A 25,952-nucleotide genomic window follows, 5' to 3' on the forward strand; every position below is an offset into this window, starting at 1 on the left:
GTCAGAGGGGAGATATCATCATAACCCCCACCTGACATTTGGTACCAAACCCCAAGTATGAAGGAAGAAGGAGTGTTGAGTGTGAGAGGTGATGACCTGAAAGCAAAGCTGGAAACTTGGACCCTCCATAGCCGGTTACCAAGACCATGTGAAGTACCCTCTGAAGATCTACTAGATCAGACCTTCCCAAAGTGTGGGGCCCGCCCCCTAGGGGGGGCGCAGAGCCATTACAGGGGGGGGGCGTGATATGAAAAGGGAAAAAAACAAAAACAACGCTTGGACACTGCCAGCATGGGACGCCCACACAAATGCAAAGCAGGAGATGAAGCATCGCTGAATATGTTTCCAAACCAACTTCATTCTAAGCCAAAGACTAGAAAATATGGTGAAGCATATCTTCCCTTTGGTTTCACCTGCACAAGTGCCGAGGTAGGTCTCCCCTGCATAATTGGTTTTCCCTGCGTCGGGAGCATACCTTTGACGTTGCGTGACGAACTCTGTATTCCTCGTCCACACGTAAACGCAAAAAAGGAGTTTTAAAAAATCTCCGTTTTCGGTGATTCGAAAAGCCGTTTACGTGTGGACGAAACAGCTGTGTTTTCAAAAATCCCCGTGTAGGTGCGGACGCAGTGTAAAAGAGTTAGTAGTTTATTTTACTACTGCCTGTAATTTATTGCAGATTACTTGGATTTGCTTAATTGTTTACTAAATGTTTGAGGTGTGAAATGAACCGCAATGGAGCAAAATATGGGTGTGTGTGGTTGGAGGACGTGTTTGTTCGTGCGCGCGCGCGCAGGGGGGGGTGGGGTGCAAAAATTTTTCTTGTAAAACAAAGGGGGGCCTAGCAAAAAAAGTTTGGGAACCACTGTACTAGATGATGTGAATGTGAACTATGGACAATTCCTACTGCAACATCACCACATCTGATCAGCTGATCTACACCGCCACAAATAGAACAGCTGAACAATGGTAAACAGGGATTTGTGTTGGTGTGTGGAACTGTAACTTCAGGTTTATACGAAATCGTAATTATGAGGCAATATGTTTCAGGTCATTTTACAGAGAAATGCAGTAGTATTGTAATGAATAGTGTAACAAAGTATTATCCTGCATTACTTTTAAGAAAAGTGTTATGTGTAATACTTTTTTGAGTGATGATCCCAACGCTGATAACAACAAAGAAGGTAAATCCCTCCAACATGGACAAACATTTGACCCACAGCATGTAATTAATTTGCATTAATGTAATGTCTCGGTGGTGACTCTCAAAATGTAGCAAATGAGAATCGATAAGTAATATTGATAATGGAATCACTACATTCTTATCAATTCTTATTCCCATCCCATGCTGCCAAAGACAGTTCAGGCTGTGTTGAAAAATACCAAATATAGACTTTCAAGCTTTGTGAAATTGTACAACTTCTGTTCTTGCCTTATATACTGCATTTATATCTATATATATATATATATATATGAGTATTTTTACATACCTTTCAATGAAAGGCTGCAGCTATTATATCCCATTTTCATAGCAAACTATAAAGAAATGTGGTGGGCTCAGGAATTTTGCACAGTACTACATGTCTACAGAGATTTCATTTAGAAGAATTTAGTAGAACAAGAAAAAAATATATAAAAAATTAAAACTGCAACAATTCTAAGCTGTTAAGGTGTTTATAAAAAAATGTTTTTAAATCCACTATAAGTTATCACAACTATGTCATGTGCTGTGGTAGACAGTGTAGCTTGTGTCAGAGCCTTACAGTGCAGTGTTGTCTTTATGTAGGAGCTCATCAGTCAAGCGGCTCAGATACTTGGGTCTGTGGACTTCCTGGGGAACCCCATGGGCCTCCTCAATGATGTCTCAGAGGGCATGACTGAACTCTTCAAACATGGCAATGTGGGTGGTCTCATACGCAGTGTAACCCATGGTGTGTCCAACTCTGCAGCCAAGGTATGTATATCTTAGGTTTGGTTCACGGTGCCTCTCACTTTGAAGGTTTGGGTAAAATCAGATAAACTTTATTCACCCCCAAAATTCAGGGAATTCTGTATTTGTGTGATATTTTTATATAGTTTATATACCCTGGTCATTAGGTATGAATGTCATCTTTTAATCATTTCTTTTAACTTTCTTTTTCCAGGTTAGAATGATTGTGCAGCATCTCTAATGAGATTAAAAAAACAAGATTCGGGTACACAACTTCAAATTTATTTTGGATTTTCTGCAAATCCACACATGATCAAAAATATACATAAAGCCTCAAATATATACATAGACATTAGAAGAGTTAAGTAAGTTTTGTTGTTTAGGTGTATAATGTCCAGCCAATGACAGCAAATCGTCATTTAGTTTTAGTCATAAATTCTACATTCTTTTACTTAGTTTTCGTTGATTAAATATTCTAAGTTTATAGTAGATTAAATCTGAAATGATTCAGTTTAGTTGCCTAAAATATGAAGTGTAAAAGTCTGCTGTGATTCTAGTGGTGAGGGTTGCTCCTCACAGTTTACCTATCTTTCCTTTGACATCAAGTATGAAATGTGTCCATTACTTCATCCAGTATTTCCTACCAAGTGCTGACTTTTTGTTGCATTTTCATGAAAGTAAGGGAGCTCCATTGTTCTCACGTCACAAGCTTTTCAAGTCAAGAGTTCTTTATTTGCGCTGTTTTCTGAGTTTTGGTGAGTGCAACTTTCCAGCTGCCTTGCTTGGATCAGCCTCCCCTGACACCAGACCCTGAACCCACTCCTCCCCTCTAGCTGAGCCACAAACCACACCCTGCCACGCACCCCCACCAACCAACTTAGGCCAGGGAGCTATCCGGCCTAGCCAGATGGTCAGGCACTCTTTCTCCACGGTACTGTACCTGACCTCCCGCTCTGACAGTTTTCTGCTGTTGTAGACGACAAGGCAGTCAGCTCCCCTTACCTGCTGGGACAAAACCACCCCCAGCCTTCTCTTCGTCTGCAGAATAAAAGGGAGGGAGAAGTTGGGCATGTAGAGCAGGGGTTTTCCAACAGAGAGCGTTCTTCACCAGCACAAACACCGCCTATCCTGCTCCGGCCACTAGACCAGATCTGGGGCCCTCTTTTGGGTGCTTTGGGGTCCTTAGGGACTAGTAAAGCGCTATAAAAATACAGGCCATTTAGACTGCGGAGACAAGGGAATGTGCCAGTATTCGATGTGCCCTGGTCGATCAGTATGTCTTTCTGGAGATGACCTGAAACGGCACCTGCGCCACACTCTTTGCAGAAATGGTGCATAGCGAAACCGCCAATGTCCATGTGCACTTTAGTGAAATGGCCCAATGAGGTTGATGCCCACAAATGGCACTGCCATTAATGGTAACAGGCACGAAGGCGGTTTTGGAATAGCCAGCTGGTTAATCAGCTGATGCTCGGGCCATTATTCGGTCCAGAGTTTTGTCATATTCCATATGTACTGCCATGGGGTTATGATGGGCCACATGGAAAATCTTTTCCCAATGGCTTTTAGGCACCAACATCTGGGTGTGTTTCTCTTCCATGTGAGTGTCTCGACTCAAGTCTGCATGCAGCATTACTAAGCTTCAGATGCATTTGATGATACTTGTTGTAGAAAAATGTTTTGAGTGCTTGAGTAGAATAGAACAGTGTATAGAAGAACCAGTCTATTTACAGTGTGGTGAGACTCTGCTTTGTTTGTCAGTTTGCAGGGACATTATCGGATGGGCTGGGAAAGACTATGGACAATCGGCACCAGAACGAACGAGAGTGCATCAGATACCACGGAGCCACCAGTGGAGAGCACCTGGTAGCAGGGATTCATGGATTGGCTCACGGTACAGCTTCAAAACTCTTCTTTGTCTGGTTAATGCTACAGCTAGTTGATAAAAGATTCACTAATGAGTGTCTGAATGAAGAGCCTCCCAAACCCTTAAAAATGTAATTTATGTAAACTCTGTTGTTCGTATGCTAAAATGCTAAAAAAAAGTGGTGGGGAGAACAAATTATTGTTGAAACAAAAGATTTAAGATCAAACAATACGGATTACTGAATGAAAGATGACACTAAAATGATCATTGTTAACAGAAAATATTTGAGCCCTCTGGAATAAGTGATGTTTCAGAATTGATTTTTTTACATAATTTGAGCTGATCTTCAGATGACAGAATTATTAGCCCCCTATGGTTGAAAAGTGCTGTTAAATGGAGCAAGGAATTTTTTAACTATTATCCACAAAGGGCGAAAATATGGAACAGTAGTGAACCTTCCCAGAAGTAGCTGGCCAACCAAAATTACCCCAAGAGCGCAGTAACGACTCATCCAAGAGGTCACAAAAGGCCTCAGAACAACATACCAGAAACATTCCTCACATGAAATATCAAAGTTACGGATTGCCTACATTAAACTAAAGACCCACTGCCTGCTCCCCTTGAAGCTAGCATTTTTGCAAGTTTGTACATCCTTTTAAATACACGTTCTGTCCTCTCTCAGGTATCATTGGAGGCATGACGAGCATCATCACTTCCACAGTGGAGGGTGTGAAGATGGAGGGTGGAGTCGGTGGCTTCTTCTCTGGCCTGGGTAAAGGCCTTGTTGGTACTGTGACCAAACCGGTGGCTGGAGCTCTGGACTTTGCATCAGAGACAGCCCAGACAGTCCGGGATATGGCTAGTCTAAGTAATCATAGGTGGGTTAAGTCTGTTCTCTGTAGTATTTGAATCCAAAACATTATTTTATTTTGTTAAAGTCAGTTTTATTATATAACCTCAACCTGAACATGCACCAGCTTATATTTTGACCATGTGCACACGTGGATTCTCTCCAAGCAGATTAGGCCACTCTGCGTGTTGGGTCGAATTAATTATTGGCTTTATTAGAATAGCATTTCACTTTACAATAATGGATTATATAGCAGTGGGTAGGGATGCACCGATACCACTTTTTTGGAAAACGAGTACGAGTGCTTGCATTTCAGTACTCACCGATACCGAGTACTTAATAAAAACATGATTTAAATTTACAGGTAACAGCTTTAGTCATATAATTTAACAAACAACAAGGGACTAGTTTGAAATTAAGAACATTTATTTAAAATGAAAAGCATGTTGTATGCAACATATTACAGAATAAATAATTATAAAAAAACAAAATTTAATTTTAAATTTGTTCGTCTGTTTCTCTGTTTAGAAGTCTCACTAGCACAGTCACAGCTCGGATGACATCAGAGGCTAGTGCGTCGTAGCTGCTCACCTTTTTAGTTTTAGTTCCTCAAAAGGTGCGAGGATGGCAACAGTCTTCTCCATAAGAGCCCATTGGTGAGCGGTGAGATAGTCAGGGAGTTCATGCTCGGACACATACACCCCCAGCACTCGCTTTTGCTCTATGAGGGACTGGAGCATGTAATACGTGCTGTTCCAGCGCGTCTGTACGTCCTGCTGCAGTCTCTTTATTGGCTGGCTGAGCTGTCCCTGAATGTCCTCGAGGCGGGAGTAGGCTAAGGCAGAATGTTTAAAATGCCCAACTATTTTCCGTCCCACTGCTACAGCATCAGCTATGCTCCTCTGTGCTAATAAGCCCTCGTGAACAGCCAGTTGGAGCGTGTGTGCGACACACAGCAGACTTGGGACCCCTGCGTCATTCATGGCTTTAATCATGTTTTTGGCATTGTCACGAAGCACAACATGTACTGATGTTTTATGTATACCCCATGTCTGGAGCATTTCCTGAAACACATGCGCTATAGCCTGGCTGGTGTGCGAGCCGCGGAATTGTTAGGCATGTAATATGGCTCGTTGCGGCGTGAAACTCGTCTAGCCCCTGGGAGGTTAGGCTAATTAGCGACACGGGGCTAACACTGCTTGTCCAAATATCCGTGGTGAAACTAAACGCAGAGGAGGTTTGCAGTAGGCTGTGGATATGTTTTTTCACGGACTCGTGTAGTTTAGGCAGCTCCGTGTCAGTCATGTAGTGGCGGCTTGAGACATCATATCTGGGCTCCAGAACATGGAGGAGACGCAGGAATCCAACATTTTCTACCTCCGAGAGTGGCTGGTCACTCAATGCAATGTACTCGATAATTGCCTGTGTTATTTTCACAGCACGTGGATTGTCTCTGGACATTTTCTCTCGTCTTGCAAGAGTTTGCTGCAGCGTGGGTTGTGTTGGTTTAGAAGCGTGGGTAAACTCTTTGTACTCCTTGTCGTGTTGGGATTTTAGGTGCTTGATTCAATTGCTTGTGTTAAATGCGCTACCTTTTGAGTCTCCTTTGGACAATTTCGCTGAGCATAATTTGCAGTCCGCCTTTGTTTTGTCATCTTCGTTCACTTTGAAATAGTTCCACACGGCTGACATGTCTCACCTCGCCGTTTCCCCACTCTGAGCTGTAGCCGGGGCCTGGGGGCGGGCACTCGGCGCCTGTGATTAATCCCTTACATGCCGCTCAAACATAGACATTTCTCAGACCGTGGTATCGGTCCCCGGTATCGGGGGACTTTTAACGAGTACGAGTACTTTAGAAAATGTGGTATCGAGGCCAATACCAGATACCGGTATCGGTGCATCCCTAGCAGTGGGGAATACACTTCATTTCAGTAGATGTCTTTCTGATAGTGGTGAAAGTAAGTTTAAGGATATAATTCCTCCACTATCCGCTATCTCCTTCAATGCCTTGTGCCCACACAGTGCAAAGCAGCTACTTAAACTCTATGCCCCAAGACGTCAATTATCTTATTAAAAGTATTACATGTTTGGTGCATACAAGTCTGGATACTGTGGCTCCTCTGAAAAGGAAAGATGTAACTGAAATGTGCAATCTACATTTAGCCTGAAGATACTTTGAAATACTTTGTTACTCTATAAAAAAGCTCCCTGTGAAGCTAGAACATCTTACTGTTCATCACTGATTGAAAAAAACATAATAGCAACCTTAGATTTCTCTTCAGCACAGTACAGCTTTCAGTGTCACTGACATTTATTTAGACTCCTTTTCTCCAACCTCAGTAATTATTACTTCAGTAATTCCAAAACATCAACATGTGTTTTAGACCATATTCCTACAAGACTGCTCAATGAAGCCCTGCCATCCTACAATCTTTCACTCTTAAACATGCCTATCTCTATTAATGACCTCGGTACCACAGACCTTCAAGCTAGCAGTGATTAAACCACTACTCAAAAGCCATCGCTTTACACATCTGTCTTAGCTAATTATAGACTCTCTAATTAAAGACAATGTCCAACCTTCCTGTTATCTTAAAAATGTCTTGATGCATTCTCAATAATCCAGGAAAGTAAATCTCCAAAAGTTGAATCTGTTCATCTGGACGTAGCGTTTTGTGGGAGAAACGTTTCGTCACTCATCCAAGTGACTTCTTCAGTCTCAGCTGACTGCAGGTTTCCCCAATCTTATAAACAGTACATTTGCATAATGACTGAAACCAACCCACTGAAGGAACAATGGGCTGGGAGGTCAGTTCCTTAATCATAATTATGCAAATTCCCATGACCATTGATCAACAATCACTGACCAAAACCCAAGACAAGGCTATTGACCGGACCTCATACCACAGGCTGTACCCAGGGGAGTCCACACCAAGTCTGTATGGTTTACCAAAAATACATAAGCAGGGTGCACCTTTAAGACCGATTGTCTGCATGATCAACTCGGTCACCTACAACATCTCCAAGTTTCTGGCTTCGATCCTCAACCCGCTGGTGGGCAGCTCTGAACACCCTGGATTTTGTTGAGAAGGTGAGAGATGTCATTATGGAGACAGATGAAACCATGGTCTCGTACGACGTTACATCTCTCTTCACTTGCATCCCAGTCACGGAAGCGTTGGAGGTAGTCCGTAAGAGATTACAGGATGACACCAACCTCAGCAACAGGACCACTCTCAGCATCGACCAAGTGTGTTTGAACTGTGTCTTCATTCCACCTACTTCACATACAAGGGTCAGTTCTACAGGCAGAAACATGGGTGTGCCATGGGCTCCCCAGTTTCACCCATCGTGGCCAATTTGTACATGGAAGAAGTGGAAAAGAGGGCTTTGCTATCCTGCCCTGGAACACCACCAAGCCATTGGTTCAGATATGTGGATGACACCTGGGTGAAAATCAAATCTCAGGACGTACCACACTTCACGGATCACATTAACTCGGTGGACCGACACATCAAATTCACCAGGGAGGATATGAAAAGTGGCAGGTTAGCCTTCTTAGACTGTGAGATTTCCATCAGTAATGGGGGACATCTAAAAGCTGACGTGTACCGGAAACCTACACATACGGATCAGTATTTAAGGTTTGACTCTCATCATCCACTGGAGCACAAACTGGGTGTCATCAAGACGCTACAACACAGAGCGAACACCATCCACACTGACACAGCGGCCAGGGAGGCAGAAGAACATCACATCAAGAAGGCCCTGAGTAAATGTGGTTATCCCAGCTGGACTTTTGTCAAAGCTGGAAAGGCTCCTAAAGAAAGCTCCAGCCGATCCAGGAGAGAAGGACAACCGCTGCCCAAGAGAAAACCTGTAGTGATCCCATATGTGTCAGGAGTATCGGCGCAGTTGAGACACATTTTTTCTAAACACCGGGTCTCTGTGGCTTTTAAACCCCAAAACACGCTGTGCCAAAAACTGGTCCACCCCAAGGATCGGGTCCCCCGACACAAACAGAGTAACATAGTGTACGCTGTTAAGTGCCAGGAGGATTGCCAGAATTTATACATCGGGGAAACCAAACAACCTCTGGCGAAGCGGATGGCACAACACAGAAGAGCAACCTCATCAGGCCAGGACTCTGCAGTCTATTTACACCTACAGGCCAGTGGACACTCTTTCAATGATGAGGATGTACACATCCTGGACAGGGAGGAACGCTGGTTTGAGGGCGGAGTCAAGGAGGCCATTTACGTGAAAAGGGAAAGACCATCTCTGAATCGAGGAGGGGTCCTAAGGGTACATCTGTCACCATCTTACAATGCTGTGATTGCAGCCATTCCCCAACTCTCTGTGAATGGTACTCATGGACATTGATCAGTGGTCTTTGATCAGTGGGTTTTGGTCAGTGATTGTTGATCAATGGTCATGAGAATTTGCATATTAAGATTAAGGAACTGACCTCACAGCCCATTGTTCCTTCAGTGGGCTGGTTTCAGTCATTATGCAAATATAAGATTGGGGAAACCTGCAGTCAGCTGAGACTGAAGAAGTCACTTGGATGAGTGACGAAACGTTTCTCCCACAAAACGCTACGTCCAGATGAACAGAATCAACTTTTGGAGACATCTTAAAAATGGTTGAAATAGTAGCTGTAAAACAGCTAACAGATCATCTGCAGAGGAATGGTTTATTCAAACAGTTTCAGTCAGGTTTCAAAACTCATCACAGCACAGAAACGGCTTTAGTGGAGGTTACAAATGATCTTCTTATGGCCTCTTACAGTGTGCTTCTTCTTTAGCCACTCCTTTGTTGCCTTGGTGGTATGTTTTGAGACATTGTCATGGTGGAAGACCCATCCACGATCGGTCTTCACTGTTCTAGTTGAGGGAGGGAGGTTCTCGTTCAGGTTTAAATGGGTTAGTCGATCCCAGAAAGTTGTTTTTGGTTTCATCTGACCACAGCACTTTCTCCCAAGCCTTCTCTGAACCATTTAGACCAGGGGGGGTCAAACCTACGGTCCGCGATACAATTATATCTGGCATGCAAGATCATTTCATATGTCAGTTGTTAATGGTCCATCGGTATGTGGGAGCCAATCTTCAGCCCTGCTGAGAATCAAGAAGAAATTCCTGATAAAGTATTACCAGCATGTAGACTTTCCAATGAGCGGCCATAACTTCCTGGATCAAATTTACACCTCAACGTCTCCAGTCTCCCTCAGAATGCTGTTGAAGTTCTGCCGTAGACCTGGCAGCAGGCGTACGTTTTAGGTGTGCCAGGTCTGTCCAGCATCCTCCCCCGCCACCTGATTCAACTCAGGTGGCTTGTGATCAGTTGACAGCTCAGCCCTTCTCTTTACCTGAGTGTCCAGAACATATGGCTGCAGGTCTGGTGATATGATTACAAAATCAACCTGCAACCTAGGGCAGCTGCGTGCACTTATGGACACCCTTATGTTCAAACATGGTGTTTGTTATGGACAAACTGTGATTTGGACAGAAGTCCAACAACAAAACACCACTCTGGTTTAGATCCGGGAGGCCGTTCTGCCCAATCACGACCCTGCAGGTCACTGTCGTTGCCTACATGAGCGTTGAAGTCTCCCAGTAGGACAAAAGAGTCCTCAGGTGGAGCACCCTCAAGCACCCTGCCCGTTCGGCGCATAAGCACAATTGACAGTCAGGACCCGTTCCCCGACCCTAAGGCACAGCTTCATTTTTGTCTAATGTTTTTAGAACTGAAATATCCTGACTCGTTCTTGTTCTTGGAAGTGTTTACATTCTGCTGCTATGTCGTTCAGGCTCACTGTGCAGCGTGTGAGGAAGCCCCGCTGCTGTAAGGGACCCCAGGGTCTGCTGCCTCGATACTCAGCCACACAGGCGGACGGTCAGGAGCAACTGTTCCACCTCACAGACAACATTCACTCCGAGTTGTGAGTGTAACTCAGTTCATTGTGTGTTCTTACAGTTGATTGCCTGCAGATTCAGCAAAGCTTAATGTTTTATTTCCTACAGCTTCATTGCTGTTGAGCCCATCGACACGTACTGCGTACTCATCTCCTCGAAAGTTGTCTACTTCCTGAAGCCAGGTGACTTCGTGGATCGTGAGGCCATCTTTCTGGAGGTCAAATACGATGACCTCTACCACTGTCTGGTATCTAAGGATCATGGGAAGGTATATGTGCAACTCACCAAGAAGGCTGAGAATACTAGCAGTGGTGTGGCAATTCCCGGTCCTTCCCACCAGAAGCCCATGGTGAGTTTTCGGTGACATTTTTGGATTGTTCCAGTGGTTTTGATTGATCCAAATTAGACAAAAATACTGTCTCGTTTCTCTTTAAGCAGATAGTTTGGCTTTTATTTGTCCTGCTTGGTCTAATGCAGACACAGATTCATTCACAGAAGAAGAAACCAATCCACTATGTTTTTTATTTTGTGTCCTGTGTGATATTCAAACAACTACACCCATCAAGATGTTTTACTGCAGAAAAAGAGACTCCTAATTTCCCTTGAAACAACTTCTGCAGTATGTTTGGTATCTAAGACTATAACTTCATCTTAGTAGCCATGTAAGTGTCTGGTGCTTACCCACTGATCTGTCAGAAAGGAACATCATGTGTCATCACAAGTAGGGATGTTCCTGCCGACTAATTTCCTAAATCGACTAAGTGAGTGGGAAAAATGAGACTAATAGACCAATTTAAAACTAAGAAACACTCATATACTGGGCTCTAGACAAACTTTTTGCCACGGTTGCACTGGTGGGCACTTTTTGCGCACCAGTGTACTTTTTGCGCACCAGCACAAAAGTTAGGCGCACCCAAATTTTTCAACCGCATCGCTTAACACAGCAGTTTTACATGTGCACTTTTGGGGGGAAATTGCTGTCCATACAGACAATTGATTTGTAAACGATTAATTAACCATCTTGTCAACACAAAGTTCTTTACTTGGAGCACATTTCTACAAGAAAGATAAGTTACTGAAAAAGTGCTTGTGCTTAAAGTGCGTTGGCACTCTTTGGTGATATTATAGGCAATGTTAAACTTAATCATCACATCGGCCTCCTCTGACGACCTGTTTTGCTGCTGCCTGCCGCTTAAAGGCAGTGGGTAGAGGGGACACTTGGGCCGTGCATTTATCGCATATAATGTATATAATGTGTTTCTGGATACACTGTGCTTGTTCAGCGTTCAAAGATTGATGGCTCCGTTTTAGACCACTGGCTATGAATTTCAGACAGATCAGGCCTTAACAAAAAAGTGATCATCTTTTCTCATTACCCACAGCTGCATCCACTTCTGTCAGGCCCAGGCTACTCACTAGGGCTGGGTATCGTCACTGATTTCTATAATCCATTCGATTCCGATTCACGAGGTCCCGATTTGATTCAATTCAAGAGGGAATTAATGACGACATTTATGAAATGTGAAGCATAGTTTGGATCTTCTTTTGCTGCTGGTTCAGCGTATTTTGGTTGGAGAGATACAGAACCTGCAGCTCAGAATCTAGTGCAAAAAAGACATAAACACAGCGCGGACCCGATGCATCAGGATCAGTGAGCTGTCGGCTTTCAGCCATGTCCGTGTTCGGGCCGTCGGGTGAGAAAGCCGAGAAAGAGAAAGCCGGTTCTGATGCGTCGGGTCCGCTCTGTGTTTATGTCTTTGTGTTGAATCCGTGTAGCTGCTCTTATTTACTGTTTGGCGGTTGGTGAAATAGTTTTGTGAGCTTTAACCTGAGATTCTGGTGTTTCAGGATTTAATGAATCGATATCACTTTATTTAAGCTACTCACCTCTCTCTATCTACCTGCACTTTCAAACGTACACAAGAAGGACCACAGGAAGATCTGGACCATGGCCAATAAGAGAGGTCCCGCCCCTGACCATCTTTGATTGGTTTAGACCGTGATAGGGGCTTAATGTGTCTGTTGTGTCTCCACACGGAGACTTTCAGAGTTGCTGAAACTTTTTTTTTTCTCACTCAAACAGCTGGTTGCACCAGTGGAGGTGCGACCAACTCCACTGGTGCGACCTAGGGTTTTTTTTTTTGTCACACCATTGAAAAATTTGGTCGCATTTGCGACCAAATTGGTCACACTCTAGAGCCCTGATATCAATTTAAATTTGAGAACTATTTAATGAAGGATGTGAAAAACTCTAAAAAAAAGCATTTGAAACCAATAATCACATTCAGCATTAATGATTAAACTGTGCAGCACTTGAATTGTGCATTAAGAACATTGGACTATACTCCAAAAGACAACAAAGAAAAACACTTAAAATAAACCAATGTTAAATATGATATGAAAATATGTTACTACAAAAGATGCATTATGATTGTTGCACATTGTTCTACAATTTCAATAAAACCACTTCATTGAAAGTTAAAATCTGAAATAACAAAACAAGAAATCCCCCAGCTATATTTTTTGCTTATCTGAAGTTGGGTCGTCTGAGCAGACGCCTAAGCAGTGAGCCACCTTCTCCACCTTATCTGGGAAAAACACTTCATTCCCAATCCAGTGTGTCCTGGGTCTACCCCGTGGCCTCCAGTTGGAACCCAGGAGGCAACCGCATCAACTGGCTCATTTCGATATGGAAGAGTAGCAGCTCTACTGTGAACTCCTCCCAAATGACTGAACTCCTCACCCCATGCTAAGGGAGAGCACATCCACCGCCTGGAGAAAGCTAATTTTCCCATTTCGATTATCATAATATCAAGAACATTGATATAACTTCTTTCTCCCATGTAATTGACAGTCTTCCTAGCAGAGACAACTTATCTACTCCTGATGAACTGGTGTCTCACTGCAATGATGGACTCCAGTCTTGTGGATATTTTTGCTCCTTTAAAAACCCAGTGTCTCCTTTATCCACTCTGCTGGGTGGAATTTTGCCTTGACCCACTTCCCACTTAGGAGTCTAAATCCTATTTATCCTTACTCTTTCCTTTAATAGCAGACATTATTCATTCCTCCCTAATCTCTGCTTTTTTCCTTTACCTCTTAAAACAGCTGTGATAATTCCAACTCTCAACAAACCTGATGCAGACCCTTCCAACCTAAATAATTTGTGTCCAATTGCTAATTCACCTTTTCTTTTGAAAACTTGCTGTTTAGATCTACTCTCACCTTACTAACAATCGTCTGTTTGAGCATTTTTACTCTGGTTTTTGGTCACTTCACAGTAGTGAGACAGCCCTGGTCAAAATCACAGATGATATTCTTATGGCAGCTGACTCTGGGCAGACAGCCATGGGCTTCAGAGCTGTCAGCATGCAGTCAAGTCTATAGAGTGTTGACCTACTCATGTTATTCAGGTGTGTTGCAGCAAAAAGAAGTAAACGTTTAGGGACACCAGCCCCCTAGGACTGGAGTTTGACACTTTACAATAATGGTTTGGGGAAGCCTGCAGATACAAAATTCAAGGTCTTAGAAGTACTCTCCTCCTACATAATGTGATGATAACATTGCAGGAAACTTGAACAACCAAGGTCAAGTTGTGGGTTAGAAGACCAAAATAACTTTCTTTAATCCCGAACCTTCATGGACTAGGATTATTTTTCAATCAGATAATGAGATACACTTCAGCCGAATTTTTAAAATCCATGTCATTTTAAATTGTAAGAAGTTGTCCAATTTAGTTCTCCAATTTCAGTGACTGGTGGCTTATAGGACCAGTTTTCATTCAAATTGTTCTGTCTCTTCCCAACTTCAGTGTTTTCATTCTTTGACGCTCCTTCCGTAGGTCCATGTGAAAAGCGAGAGCCTCGCCATCAAAATATCTCAAGAAATCAACTACGCCAAGAGTCTGTACTACGAGCAACAGCTCATGCTTCCTTCCACTGAGAATGAGGACTGCTTACTGCTTGAATCCTGATCAGGACTTTTGGAGATGGTGTCTGCAGGATTGTGGGGCATTTAATTGATTTTTGCAGATAACAGTTTTTTTAATCTGTTTTGACAAACAGCAGTAAAGGGTACTGGGTACAGATACGTGACCTGATGTTTCAGAAAGCACAGACATGTACAGGATAGAAAAAAATAAAACTTGCACTGCAGTGTTCTTTTCACTGTGTATATGTAGAAAGCCCTTGTACTGCATTTATGACTTCTATGGCTGTAGTTGTACACATTCTACAGCAGTTCTATATATTTGTGACTAGACTTAAATGTAAATAGAGCTGCATACCAAGAGTATAAATTGTTGTACATACTCTATTATGATGAAATATAGAAAGTCACAACAAAAGTGGATTATGTAACAAACTGCCTTTACAAATGTATTTTGTGTAAGAGTCTATTAGAGATGGGGACATTGATTTGCACTGACATTGGGGTGGGACATGCAGCCCCCTCAACCTTTCAATTATACACACTGGAGTGTCCGTCATCGCCTACACTGCTTTTTACAATCATAAATCTAATGTGTCTAATTTTATTTAGCTACCCTTTTTTAATGACCTCATAATGAGACTTCTAACCAAACTTTAAAGCAAAGTGAGGGCTTCCTTTTTACCTTTTACTCTGAGCAGCCCCATACGATAGGAAGCCACTGTTTGCAGGTGTGCGTGCACGTGCGTTAGCACAGGCCTGTCAGAGAGATGACACACTCAGTCTGTGATCCTGTTAAAATGGTAAGATTTAAATAGACACTACTTCAAATAAAGCACCAGATTGCAGTACTCACTGTACTCACTCGCATTATTTTCCGACTCATTCAAAACACACATTTCCATTGTTGACTTCTTGCTTGTCCAGTGGTCTTTACTTGAATGAATCCAGAATCAGATATATTTTAAATCGATTTTCTCAATATCTTTAAGCAGTATCAGTAATCATTCATCAAAACTTTTTGGAGAGATGGATAAAAGTAACTAGACTGAATACTGTATTTAATTTATATTTTACCAAATCACAACTATTGCCTCAAGGTGCTTTATATTGTTGGCTACAAACAATTTTAGTAAGAAACAGTCACATGACCCTCTGCCCTGTGACCAAGCAACTGGCGACAGTGGGAAGGAAAAACTCCCAACCGTTTGGGGGCGAGGGAAAGAAGAAAGCAGAATGAGACGGTACAATGGGAGACAGGCACACTATGGGAGAAAGAGTCAGTTGAATAATAATTTTATAATTCCAGTAAACATAATTACTAATGATTAAATGTCGTAGTGATGTATAGCACATGTAGAAATTGCAGTCACCCCTGTTAAAATTCCAGGTTTTTGTATGGTTAAAAAAGATTACAAGAAATGGTTTCAAAACTTTGTTTGGTACACAGGGGCCACTACTGTCATGTCTCAGGAAAACCAAGACCAAAAAGGTGGAAGAAAGAGCTGGCCAAGTCTACAATCTCAGTGTTTTTTCCCTATATAGTTTTGTTTTTCTTTTTATTATCAGAGCCACAGCTGAGGGGTTGCAAAACCCTGAAATTAGACAGTCAGCTGGCAAGAAAGATTACTGCTGCTGTCACTCCTCTTCCTCCTCTGCCTGTGCTTCAAGGATTCTGAGAGTTAGTATTATTGATTCATTTTAACTATTGCATTCTGCCTGCTCTAATCAAGTTCACTTAATGTTTAATAGTCCACATTTAATCTATTTACTCATATGCAGTTGAGGGTTTCTTTCTTTTACATAACGTTTGTATATAAAGGTATAATGATATAAACAAAAATTACACACATAATCTATACGTTAAATTAAATCCCTAAAAAACTGATATTAGTCTTTACTACCTCATTTTAAGTAAATTCCACCTAAAGTTGGGGTCAGCTTCATAACAGTTAATGTACATTTAAGGTATTTTTGTAGTTTAACATTTAAACCTTATACATTATATCACTGGACAGCAGTTTATTCATTTTCTTTCTTCTGAAAACTCTAATTGATACTCTATTCCTCCACTGTCAAGCTCAAACTTTGTGCAACTTGTGTTTCATTTATATAGCACCAATTTACAGCACTTTAGCCCTACAATATTAGAGAGGAAACCGCAACAATCAGATGACCTTCCAATGGGCAGCACTCTGTGACAGTGGGAATGAACAGGACGGGATGTGATTATTTGTAACTTTTTCAGTGATGACTTTTGCTGGGCAAAAAAGTAAAACAGACAATGTTACTGGAGAAGAGCTGCAGGAGCATGTAACTGATGCTGAGAAAGTGGTGGTTCAACACTAAAGAGTCGAGCCTTACTTCCAACAGTGAAAGGACCGGAAACGTGGAGTGGCAGTTATTACGGGTGGAAATGTGCAGCTGTCAACCATCAAAGTGAAAAAAGACTGGGCCCTCCAACACGGTACTGGAAGGAGATGCCAGTCAACAGGTAAATAATCCAAAGCAAGACCTCAGCATCCACCAACTACTTGAACAAAAAACAAAACAGATATAGATAAATATGCTCAGTGAAAGCAGCCCAAAGCTCCTCAGAATATGAAAACGATGACAAATCAGCAAACACTATATGGATGCTCCCAAAGTGGCAGTGCATTAATGTTTACATAAAAACTTATTTTGATGTTTTTTTAATTTTCATTTTAAAATGTGTATAAACGACAGTACAAGTAGACTCTTGTTGACAGATTTTTATGTTTAAAAAACATCTGGTCCTTAACAGGTATAGTAAATCCAAATGTAGAAGTAGTGTGAAACAATTAAGTAAAGCCTTATTTAGGCAAATAAATGGAAAATGGACTGGTTCTTATATATCACTTTTCTATTCTACTTTTCTACACATTCCAGTGATCAGAGAGCAACTATGGGTATCAGTGTCTTTTCCACAGATGCTTGGGCATTGTTAGAATATATTTTTTATGTTTAATGCTTATAAACCTCATTACTTTATATTTCAAATAAACTCATAACACATTTATGTTTTATCTAATCTCACAGATTCAAATGATATCTTTCCAGTGTGGGTGTTGGGTTGTGATACCTACAAGAAAACAACTCTGGGTCTCCTGAACAACCTAAGAGGCATGGTGTTTTTAACTTGAACCTTTTAACTGCTTAATAAATTTAAGAAAATGTACTTCGGGCATATTTGTCTTTCATCTCATAAAATGAATCTGACAGCGTGCAGACTGGAGCAGCCACAGATCAAACCACCAACCTTCCAATTAGTAGATGGACTCTACCTCCTGACCTACAGCCAACGTTAGCTGTCCAGCCAGGTGCTGATTATCAAATGCACTTAAGTAACAATCAAGTATCATATTTACGTTGATGGCAGTGCAATTAGACTGAAAGTATGTCTTGTTTGAAAACCCATAGTGGAGATATTTGCCCATAACCCACAATGCCACAGCAAGCTATACCAACTGCTAGCATAGTGATGGAGGGGTCGTGGTCTGGGCCCTTTAATATGAAAGTAGTTCAGCATTCCCAGGATCTCCTTCTGTTATCAATTGCTGATTCTTATTTCCTGCTGCATCTTTTTCACACACCTGGAAACACAATTCACACACCAAGAATAACTGTTCAGTCCGTCACATTCATTCACTTTCAGAATCAGAATCAGAATACTTTATTGATCCCTGGGGGAAATTATTTCTTTGTTCTTTGTTTGGTCGGCAACACACTGCAGTGATTTCCCTTTATCACCTTTTGTGTATGGACACAATTTTTTTTTGTTTATTTTTTTACCTGTTTACTGAAACACATTCCAATTATAGTTATATTATGGACATGGTCATCATGTGTCGACTCTCAGGTTTCATTTGGGGGTATCCACATTCAAATTGGAGGAATGGTTTACGAGTTTCAGCTCATTAGCATGTCCCACCCTATTTTTTTAAGGGGACCAAAAGAAATTAGACAATCGACTCAAAGGCTATTTCATGGGCACGTGTGGACAATCCTTTGTTATATCACTTTCAATAAATAGATAAAAGTCTTGGAATTGATTTGAGTTGTGGTGCTTGTATTTGGAAGATATTTATGTGAAAAGTTAACCAGCGGTCAAAGGAGCTCTCCCTGCAGGTGAAACAAGCTGCAAAAACAGAAAAGAAAAAAAAACAATCCAAGAAATTGCTACAATAGTAGGAGCAGCAAAATCTACAGACTGGCAGATCCTGAGAAAGAAAGAAAGCACTGGTAAACTCAGCAGCACAAACAAAACCTTGACGTCCAAGGAAGACACCAATGGTGGATCATCATACAATCATTTCTATGGTGAAGAGAACCCCCTTCAAAAGAGCCAACCAAGTGAACAACACTCTCCAGGAGGTAGGCGCATAGATATCCAAGTCTACATATATGGCTGCAAGTGGCACTGGGACAGTAGTGTTTCTTTTTTTTTGCCTGTCCCATTTGGTTCTTTAGTCGTCAGAATTGTTGTCTGAAGACCAACAAGGATACCCAATGGATTTACTTTACCAAGTGGATCATCACGGCCTTGCCGTATTGGTCCATTTGATCGACCTTTGTTGTTATTATTATTATTTTTTTTTTTTCAGTTGTTACAGATGGGACAGACATGACTGGGGGATAGGAAAGGGAGAAAGAAAGATGAAGGAAAAGAAAAACAGAGGGGAAGAGGGACAGTGAGAAAGGGCACTTAAAAAGAGAAAGAAGAAGAAAAAGAAATCTCCTGGATCACCTGTTGAGAGAAAAAGAAGAGAAAACGAGCAACAACAAAAAAACAAAGCAACATACTAAACACAACACCATCATGTTAATCTAGCTAAGTGTAAACAGCAGTAAATACTAAATATTGAATGTTGTTGTGCAGCACGCAGGACAGACAGCGCACAATGTGCTTTGAAGTAGCAGCCAAGAAAGGTGTAGTTTATGTCTATGAACAGTGAACACCCGTGTGCACACCTGTGTGGATCAGCGCGCTTGTATTCAAAAGGTTTCCCCATGTAACGGTCTGCTAGAGGGTGTAGAGGGCCATAGCCCCGTCCCCCAGGGCATGAAGCAGGTATGGAGGAGATCCAGGCTCCAGACATCCAGAGGCCCCAGAGTGCAAGAGCCCAAGGAGGACCACCGGAGGGGCATCCGTGCCACCCTCCTGGGAAGAGCTGAGGAGATCCCCAGATGAGGGGTCACCCAGTAGCCACAGAGCAGAAGCCAGAGGGGGCTGCACTGGCGTGCCCGCCGGCTCTGCCGGCAGCCAGCTGTGCCAGAGTGAACCGAGCCGCAGGTCCAGAGGCCGGAGGCCCGAGGGCCCCCTTTGCCCCGGAAGAGGCCTGACCGAGCAACAGGCGCCAGGCCCCGCCAAGTATCCACCGGGAGTGAGCTGGTGCATACCTGAGTGCCCAGCCCCGGACACCAAGAACCACCAACGCACCGACCCCTGAGGGCATCAGTCACCGGCAGGGAGTGTGGTGGGGGGAGATAGGCCTCCACACTTTGGAGGGCCTGGGAGTTCCCAGAGGGGTGGAGTCTAAGACCCGACCTGACATATAGACACAGACAAACAGGCACACACAGACACAAACATGCATTCCCACCCTCATGCACACATATACAAACACTCAGCACTCACCCAACATAAAGATAGACACAAATGGACATTGTACACACAATCACACTCCCCAAACATACTCTATACCCCGGGTCCAGGTACCCTCGCCCCCAGAGGGGGAAACGGCACCTAGACCCAAGAGATGTTACCCTTTCCCCTGTAGTAGTGTTTCTTGATGATGTGACACAGAACAGAAGCAGATGAATGAATTCCGAGGTGTTCAGAGACAGTCTCTGCTCAAATCCAGCTAAATGGAGTCAAATTGATTGGACAGCGTTTCGAGATACAGAAAAACAATGACCCTAAACATAAAGCCAAAGCAACCCAGGAGTTGATCTTAACCCAACTGAGCATGCATTTCACATGGTGAAGACTAAACTGTGGCAAGAAAGGCCCAAAATAATATAACTAAAAAAATGTAACTGTACATCCATACAGCCTTCCTGCTGTATGGATGTACAGCTCAAACCAGCGTCCCTCCCTGTCCAGCATGTGAAAAAGTGACCACTAGCCTGTAGTTGTAAACAGGCCTAAATGGGCCATTGGTGTACCAATTTTTCGCTCTGTGTGTTTTTGGAATTTGAAAGCCACAACTGTTTCGAAAAAAATGCGTCCCAGAGCTTGTATGTAAGGAAAAGGATCAACACTGGATTTAACAGGGAGCCAAGGAGAGAAGGCAGCATGTGAGGAATAAGCGCTCTGTTTCTGGTCCCTGTCAGGACTCTTACTGCAATATTTTGGATTAACTGAAGGCTTTTCAGGGAGTTTTTAGGACATCCTGATAATAATGAATTACAGTAGTCCAGCCTGGAAGTAATAAATGCTTAGTTTTTCAGTGTCACTCCAGCACCTACCTGGCTTGGCTTAACTTGACTCAGCTCAGTCTTTAGAGTTTCCATTAAGCGGTAGTAAGTGGTAACAGGTATTTTTTGGACCTGCTCAGTAAGGTTTCCAAGTCACTCTCAAAATGTGACATATACAGATTACATGGCAGGGACTGTGCAGTCAATGGCATCACTCAATGGTGGAGAGTCCCAGTTGTTTAAACCCCAGAGAGGGTTGTCTTTACCAGGGTCGTTGGACAACAATGAAACATATCACATGAGCCAAGGTGTGAAAAAAGGCGTGGGTAATTATCAGCAGAGGTTTCAGGTGAAACCATTATGAGACCTTGACATATGTAGTTTAACTTCTTCACAGTGAAATTGAATGGCCTCAATTTTAATCAGACCTTGTGAGCTCCGATAGCCCTTTTCCACTAGCACCTACCTGGCTTGGCTTAACTTGACTCAGCTCGGTCTATAGGGTTTTCCGTTAGCTGATAGTACCTGGTAACAGGTATTTCTTAGTACCTGCCCAGTAAGGTTTCCAAGGCAATCTCAAACTGTGACATATGCAGATTGCATGCCAGGGACTGTGCAGTCAATGGCATCACTCAATGAGTCATGAGAGTGACTCCTTCAATAAATCAATAATGCCGTTTTTGAAAGACAAATTGGTGTCACAGATCACATTGATTGTGCCAATGAAGGGAAGCCAATACAGGAGAAATCTGCTCTCTCTTTCTAGTCCCTGTCAGGACTCTTGTTGCAGCATTACACACGCAAGATCATCATTCAGCTCAAAGCTCTAACTTTACCTGTTCGCTTTCCCGAAACCACACAATGACAGGGACTAGAAAGAGAGAGCAGATTTCTCCTGTATTGGCTTCCCTTCATTGGCTCCCTGTTAAATCAAGTATTGAATTCAAAATCCTGCTCCTCACATACAAGGTCTTAAATAATCAAACCCCATCTTAACATGATGACCTGTACACTATACACTAAGAAAATCTAGCTCTCAATAGAAATAAATGGGAGTATAATCGAATACAAAGTATAACCTTTCAAATTTAAGGAGGGGGACTTAATGAAAAATTCTGAACTGCTGAAAGGAGTAATATAAGTAATATGTACAGAAATGGCTGAAATTTTGAGAGGAATATTTTCCTGCACGTTTGCTCAGTTTAAAAAAATGTAGCAGCAATCCAGAATTCGTCTTCTTCTTCTTCTAAAACAATTGTACAAACTACCTTTCTGGTGAAGATGATGACGAGTTGGGGAGATGATTTGTCATCTTGTGAATTAGTAGATTTGCTTGTGATGACACCCAAATCTGAGATGCTGCCGCGGTCTGTCATCTTTCAAAGTGACTTTGTGGAGGTCTCCTTCCACAAATGCTGATGAACTTCTTGGTAATAGTTGGAGTGATCTATGCACTTCATCTATTACTACAATTATACCAAGGGACTCTGAACAACACTGTATTCATTCACTAGTTTGGTAAACTGCCGTCCAACTTAGAGACTCGAGGAAGTCTGAATCACTATATCACAGCACAGTATCTTCTTTTATTTTTAGTCGTTTATTTCAGTTTTTGTTTTGTTTTATGATGTTTTGAATATGAATCTTAACCAAGCAAGTATTGAAAAATAACAGAACCAGGACAATGGTATAATATATGTACATTGTAGAATTTTACAGTTTCAGCAGCTTAAAGCATAATTAATAAAATGTTATTCAGATATTCTGAATCTGTTGATTTAAGGGTTTTTTTACGTTTTGTGTGACATGTTTTTCAGTTTGCAAAGTTGGTGTAAAAGTGAACAATACTGAGTGACTCTGTTGTACCCGTTCCTTTTAAGTCATGTCAACTTATTCCCATGATAGACATAATTCAGTCAATCAATCTTTATTGACAGACATGTCCATAGTTAAAAAAAAACAAAAAAAACAAACAAAAACACAACACAACATATAAACCTTAATAAAAAAAAAATACAAAATAACTGAAAACGAAATACTATTTATTGAATATTTTTGAATTTAATTATTAAACATTTTAGTTTTATTTTGGTCAAAGGGTACATGTCAAATGTAATCAAAATGTTGAAGTTCTGATAACTTTTTAGTTCATCAACTCGAAAAACCCAATTCAACCGATTGCCTTAAGTTCTGCTAACTTTTCGGGTTTACAGTGAAGGGTCAAGAGTGTTTTCACTGATTAAATATATTTTATTTAAATATCCACACCTGAGCTAAGAAAAGAATATCTCTACCTGCAATAAACTCACAATACTGATGCTTAGACATCCATAAGACTTTAGTGGAGAATTGTTAGTTTTACATTGTTACAAGTTACAAGTTTTTAATGGGAAGTGGGAAGCAAGTTATCCAACTTCAATTTCTATACATAATATTTTAATCCAGATTAAATACAATTAAAAAATTAAATGAGTAATTTCTGACATGACAGGTTTTGTTATGGCTTTTAGAAACTGAACAGACTAGGAAGGAACTAGTGATGTGTCGGTAGTGAACGAAATGGCTCTTAGAGCCGGATCTTTGACGTGAATGACGCGTGCCGGCTCCTTATCCCGAGCCGTGGTTTTTTTTTTTTCTTTCTCTCACCCTCTCTCTCGCACTTTTTTTCTGCTTCACTCCGCACGCGAGCCTTGTGCTTTGCGCTGGGCAGAGGGGGGAGGGGCGGTAGTTACACTCGCAGTAGCACAGGAACAGAGCGGGAGGGAGAGAGAGAGAAAGAGAGCCAGGGACAACAACGTCACATTAGAAAGGGGCCCGTTCTCACTCCCGAGGTGTAACATCCCGACGTTTTGTCACGTCCCGCGGCGTTCCTGAGGAACGCGAAAGGTGACCTTCCGCGTTGTTATGGTACGCGCCGGGTTATGGATGAAATCCAGTGGAATTACGCTCCCGCGGTAATAGACGTTCCAGCCCTGTATTGCAGCCCTAAACCTAGCCTTATCCCTAAGCCTAACCATAACCTTATTCCTAACCTTAACCAGCACTTTAATGACGTGAAATAGTGTTTTCCCAAGCGACTTTAAGGAAAAGAGCAAACATGTGTAGATTGAGTCCAAACGGTTCTCATATGTCCTCATATGTCCTCAGTTTTCCGATGTCGTCAAGTAGGAGAGTGGACGATTTGTCACCTAGCGTAAAATGTTACGCTTTGGGAGTGAGAACTTGTTATAGAAAGGTATAGTAATCATCCACAACTATTTTCAGTTGCGGATGATAAAGGATTCAGAAAGTTTATTCATGCAGGCCCATATGACAGAGAATGTGCATCTTCTTTTTGTTTTCATATTTTAATTTATATTTAATTGTGTTGTGGTTTGCAGTGTTTTGTGTTGTTTCACTTTAAATTTGTTTAAAAGGAAAAAGCTGAAAATTTAAATAGTTAAAAGTTGAAATGTAAATAGTTGGTTTTTGTATTATATGATTTATTTATTACATTTTATGTGGACTGAATAAATAAAAGTATATTTACGGTGGCCCCTAGAGACAAAGCACGTACAAACTCTAAAACACGTAAAAACTCCAAAACACGTACAAAACACAACTGAAGTGCTCCAGGATGCTAGGGGGCAGTGTTGAGCTTTTGTTACCTAGTGGCTACACAAGCCAGGAAGTGCCAACGACCGGATTTGGTGCGTGGTAGTAACAGGTAAATGAACTTTTTTTTTTATTATTTGAATATATATGAGTGCTTGTGTATCAATACACAAACAATACACATATGCTTTCAATTGTGTAATTTAAGTGATCTAGGTAGCTCTGTTTTGGAAGTTCAGTTAACGCTAGAAATGTGTTTTGGAGTTTGTACGTGCATAATTTTATGTTATTGTTAATAATAAATTAATTAAAGCAACAAAACAACCTGAAGAGCCGGTTCGGAGCTGAAAGAGCCGGCTCTTTTTAGGGAGCCGAGCCGAAAGATCCGGTTCTCTAAAAAGAGCTGGAAATCCCATCACTAGAAGGAACAATCAGACCCCCAAAACATCAGCTATTTTATGTAAGAACATGAAAGCTGTCCAGATTTGATGATTTCTAGAGAATTTGTTCACTAGATCTTTTTGAATAATAGCCCTAACTAATCAATATTTGATGTGTCTTTGAGTTGGCCTGGGTTGTTGTTTTTTGTTTTTGTTTTTTTACATAAATCTGGCAGCCGGAGTGATGTTATGAATCAAAATCCCGGCAGCTGATAATGCTGACTGGCCAACTTACAATCTATCTACTATTATCCCTATGGTAGTGGTAAATCTCAAGTATTCCCAACATTACATGTAAATTGCCTCAGAAACTTCATTCTGTGTCTAATGCAGAATGAGAATGAGTCCTTCCTCCTAGGTGCTCAAGCAGAAGGACTGGTTGGAGGTTTAACTACTTTCAGGGGTCACTGATGGTGCCTCAGGAAGTTGGGTAGTGTGTTTAGCAGCAGAGCAGAGCTTCGGGTCACGTCAGCTCACAGGTGAATCTCAGCAGTAGAATGGTGGATAATGCGAAGGCGTGCCGACCGACTGCTGTGTTGATGGCTGCACACAAACAAGACAAAATTCAAATGCTGATGTAAAAACCTCCTACCCAAGCATGTTGTATTTGTACTGTCAACCAGCCAGTTTGTCCTGTTATCTATCAATCCAGTACGCAAGTGTGTGTGTGTGTGTGTGTGTGTGTGCGTGTGCGTGTGTGCGCAGAACTCCAAAGTTTGAAAATGATCACAAATACATCAAAGTGTCACACTGACAAACACACTGTGCTTTCTTCTAACTACACACCTGGTGCATAAATACTATATAAATAAATAAAAACTACAGTTTCAAAAATAAACCTTGTACTTTAAATACTTTTGACACATTGATTCATCACTTAATTCAATGCCTTTAACTGCTTTCTATCATGAATTTGCAATTTGGGATCCAGTATCTTCACTCAGGGCACTGTGGACTGGAAGAGCCAGCGACTGAACCACCGACCTTT

General features: G+C 41.8%; 2 protein-coding genes across 7 annotated transcripts in view; one reads left to right on the forward strand and one right to left on the reverse strand.

Annotated features, from left to right (window-relative positions):
• The window catches only part of vps13d (vacuolar protein sorting 13 homolog D), a 75,696-nt gene extending 60,356 nt beyond the window's left edge, over window positions 1–15,340 (forward strand). For all 3 annotated transcript variants that reach the window (XM_063464834.1, XM_063464835.1, XM_063464836.1), the window contains 6 exons: window positions 1,787–1,954; window positions 3,692–3,824; window positions 4,480–4,675; window positions 10,457–10,588; window positions 10,671–10,911; window positions 14,404–15,340. In XM_063464834.1, the coding sequence (XP_063320904.1) occupies window positions 1,787–1,954; window positions 3,692–3,824; window positions 4,480–4,675; window positions 10,457–10,588; window positions 10,671–10,911; window positions 14,404–14,535 (1,002 nt within the window). In that variant the 3' untranslated portion in view covers window positions 14,536–15,340. The remainder of the gene's footprint in view (window positions 1–1,786; window positions 1,955–3,691; window positions 3,825–4,479; window positions 4,676–10,456; window positions 10,589–10,670; window positions 10,912–14,403) is intronic.
• A 7,191-nt stretch (window positions 15,341–22,531) lies between these two features.
• Window positions 22,532–25,952, reverse strand: part of igsf21b (immunoglobin superfamily, member 21b) — a 44,193-nt gene continuing 40,772 nt past the window's right edge. For all 4 annotated transcript variants that reach the window (XM_063463756.1, XM_063463758.1, XM_063463757.1 and 1 more), the window contains one exon: window positions 22,532–25,507. In XM_063463756.1, the coding sequence (XP_063319826.1) occupies window positions 25,428–25,507 (80 nt within the window). In that variant the 3' untranslated portion in view covers window positions 22,532–25,427. The remainder of the gene's footprint in view (window positions 25,508–25,952) is intronic.

This window comes from Pelmatolapia mariae, linkage group LG20 (assembly GCF_036321145.2).
Source record: "Pelmatolapia mariae isolate MD_Pm_ZW linkage group LG20, Pm_UMD_F_2, whole genome shotgun sequence".
In the NCBI taxonomy this organism is placed as follows: Eukaryota; Metazoa; Chordata; class Actinopteri; order Cichliformes; family Cichlidae; genus Pelmatolapia; species Pelmatolapia mariae.